Source organism: Silurus aristotelis (assembly GCF_946808225.1).
Source record: "Silurus aristotelis genome assembly, chromosome: 22".
Classification (NCBI taxonomy): Eukaryota; Metazoa; Chordata; class Actinopteri; order Siluriformes; family Siluridae; genus Silurus; species Silurus aristotelis.
Window position 1 is genome coordinate 20,096,382 of NC_139595.1, and position 2,755 is coordinate 20,099,136.

Genomic DNA, 2,755 nt, shown 5'->3' on the forward strand with positions numbered 1-2,755 from the left:
TCTGATATCACTCTAAATCCTCCTCCTCCTCCTTCTGGGGTTTTGTGTCTCCATCAGCTTCCACCATCCATGTGAGTGATGTGGCTATGAGCTGGGAGAAAGCTCTGGATTACTGTCAGCACGGGAACAGGGCTGGAATTCTCAACATTGATTCTGAAGCTGAACAGAAGGAGTTGGAGTCTGAGCTCAGGAGGAGGCGTGTCCCCGCAGGGTCTCTGTGGGTGGGGCTTGTACAGAGCCGACTCTTTGGGTTTTGGTTTTGGACCAGTGGGAAAGCTGCGTTTCCGTACTCTAAATGGGATGAAGGAAAAGCACCTGAGCATCCGCTCTCTCAGCACTGCGGCGCCATCGATCCTCAGAGAGACTTCAAATGGAGAGATTTAAACTGTCTGTCTCACCACAACGCTGTGTGTCACCTGTGTTCTCCCTGAACCTCTACACACTCACTTCACTGCAGCGCTCTACAGTAAACCTTTAACACACACACTGTCTTTAACACACACACTGTCTGTAACACACACACACACACACACACACACACACACACACACACACACAGTGTCTTTAACACACACACACACACACACACACACACACACAGTGTCTTTAACACACACACACACACACACACACACACACACACACACACACACACACAGTGTCTTTAACACACACACACACACACACACACACACACACACACACACACACACACACACACACACACACACACACAGTGTCTTTAACACACACACACACACACACACACACACACACACACAGTGTCTTTAACACACACACACACACACACACACACACACACACACACACAGTGTCCTTAACACACACACACAGTGTCTTTAACACACACACACACACACACACACACACACACACACACACACACACACAGTGTCTTTAACACACACACACACACACACACACACACACACACACACACACACACACACACACACACACACACACACACACAGTGTCTTTAACACACACACACACACACACACACACACACACACACAGTGTCTTTAACACACACACACACACACACACACACACACACACACACACACACACACACACACACACACACACAGTGTCTTTAACACACACACACACACACACACACACACACACACACACACACAGTTAATACTGATTTCTACTTTTACAGATGAATTACTTGTACAAGACAAACATCAAAACAAAAATCTCAACAGTTTTGATTTGATATCTACATTAATGTTTCCTGTATTAACCAGTTTCACTCTGAGATGTTACACATTACCTGCATTTATACTTTTAATCTTTATTTTTGGAATATTTTATACATTTTATATTTTAAACGTCAAAATCACCCAATGCTGAATTATGGGTTTATAATCACAGTGTTTTGAACCAGTTATAATCTCTCTCTCTCTCTGTAATAATGTTTTATTGAAATAAATATTCTGAAACATGCAGTTTATTTCTTTTAAATTTCCATGAAGGTTCAGTAGGAAACAGGTGAAGATAATCACCTCCTCCAATACACTCACCTGTGTGTCCACAAACATCAACTATATTCCAATTAAACCCAAACATTCAGTCTAACATTAAACTACTAACTAAATAAATCTAATCTTAGACATTTAGAAAATGACGGGATTCAAGTCATGATGATCCTCAACATCAGACTAATAAAATAAACATCATAAAAACATGATAAAACTTTAATTATAGAAAAACTATAAAAAAAAATTTACTATTTACTAAAATAAACAGTTTTGAAATCTCAGGTCTTCCTGCTGATATCTGACTTCTTTCTCCTGCTGACTGTAACTACAGAACAAACATCTCAGTGAGTACAGCAGAAGGTTGGAGTGACAGAACATCTCCCTCAGGTGTGTTCATTACTGAGTAAAGTACGTGTGCAGGAGGGAGGTGAGATGCTACTAAATTGTGCAGTGTGAAGGAAAGTGTGAATGTGGTTTATTCTCCATCTACTGAGATGATGAATTTAAGTCTGAGAGGTTCTGACCCAATTTCGACCCCAAAGCCCAGAATCCTGACCCCCTCACCAGGACTGCAGGTCCACAATAAACATCACATCACATCACACACTCACATGCACTTAAACATGAAGAAACACACACACAGTTTGGGGGAAGGGGAGGAGTTTATTTATTTATTATTTTTGTAAACCAAATTAGACTGTAAACATTTACTACATTCCAATAATAATAATAATAACAATAATAACAATAATTATTATACTAATAATAACTATAATAATAATAATAATAACTATAATAATAATAATAATAACTATAATAATAATAATAATAACAATAATAATTATTATAATAATAATAATAATAATAATAATAATAATAATAATAATAATAATAAGGCCTTCAGACTTTAATCTAAACAAGACTTTTTCATGTTTGGGACGAATACAAAGCCAATTAACAGGAAAGAGACTTACACACACACACACACACACACACACGCGCACACACACGCACACACTCAGGGAAAGCTGGAGGTTATTAATTGGGTGGTGTATTCAGGTGTGTGTGGAGGAAAAAAACCGACGAGCGCGCGCACACACACACGCGCACACACGTCAAATACAATCTCAAACTTTTTTCTGTTGTAAAAACTTTGTTCTGACAATCAGTGTGTGTGTGTGTGTGTGTAAAAGTCTGATGTTTTAAGTAGATTTATATATTTTTTTACTTTGCACATGCAG

At 38.8% G+C, this 2,755-nt stretch overlaps 1 protein-coding gene across 1 annotated transcript in view; it reads left to right on the forward strand.

Moving 5' to 3' along the window:
- The window catches only part of LOC310717433 (macrophage mannose receptor 1-like), a 1,654-nt gene extending 1,061 nt beyond the window's left edge, over positions 1-593 (forward strand). The window contains exon 3 of the mRNA XM_083525387.1: positions 58-593. Within this exon, the coding sequence (XP_083381513.1) occupies positions 58-431 (374 nt within the window). The 3' untranslated portion in view covers positions 432-593. The remainder of the gene's footprint in view (positions 1-57) is intronic.
- The last annotated feature ends 2,162 nt before the right edge of the window (positions 594-2,755 follow it).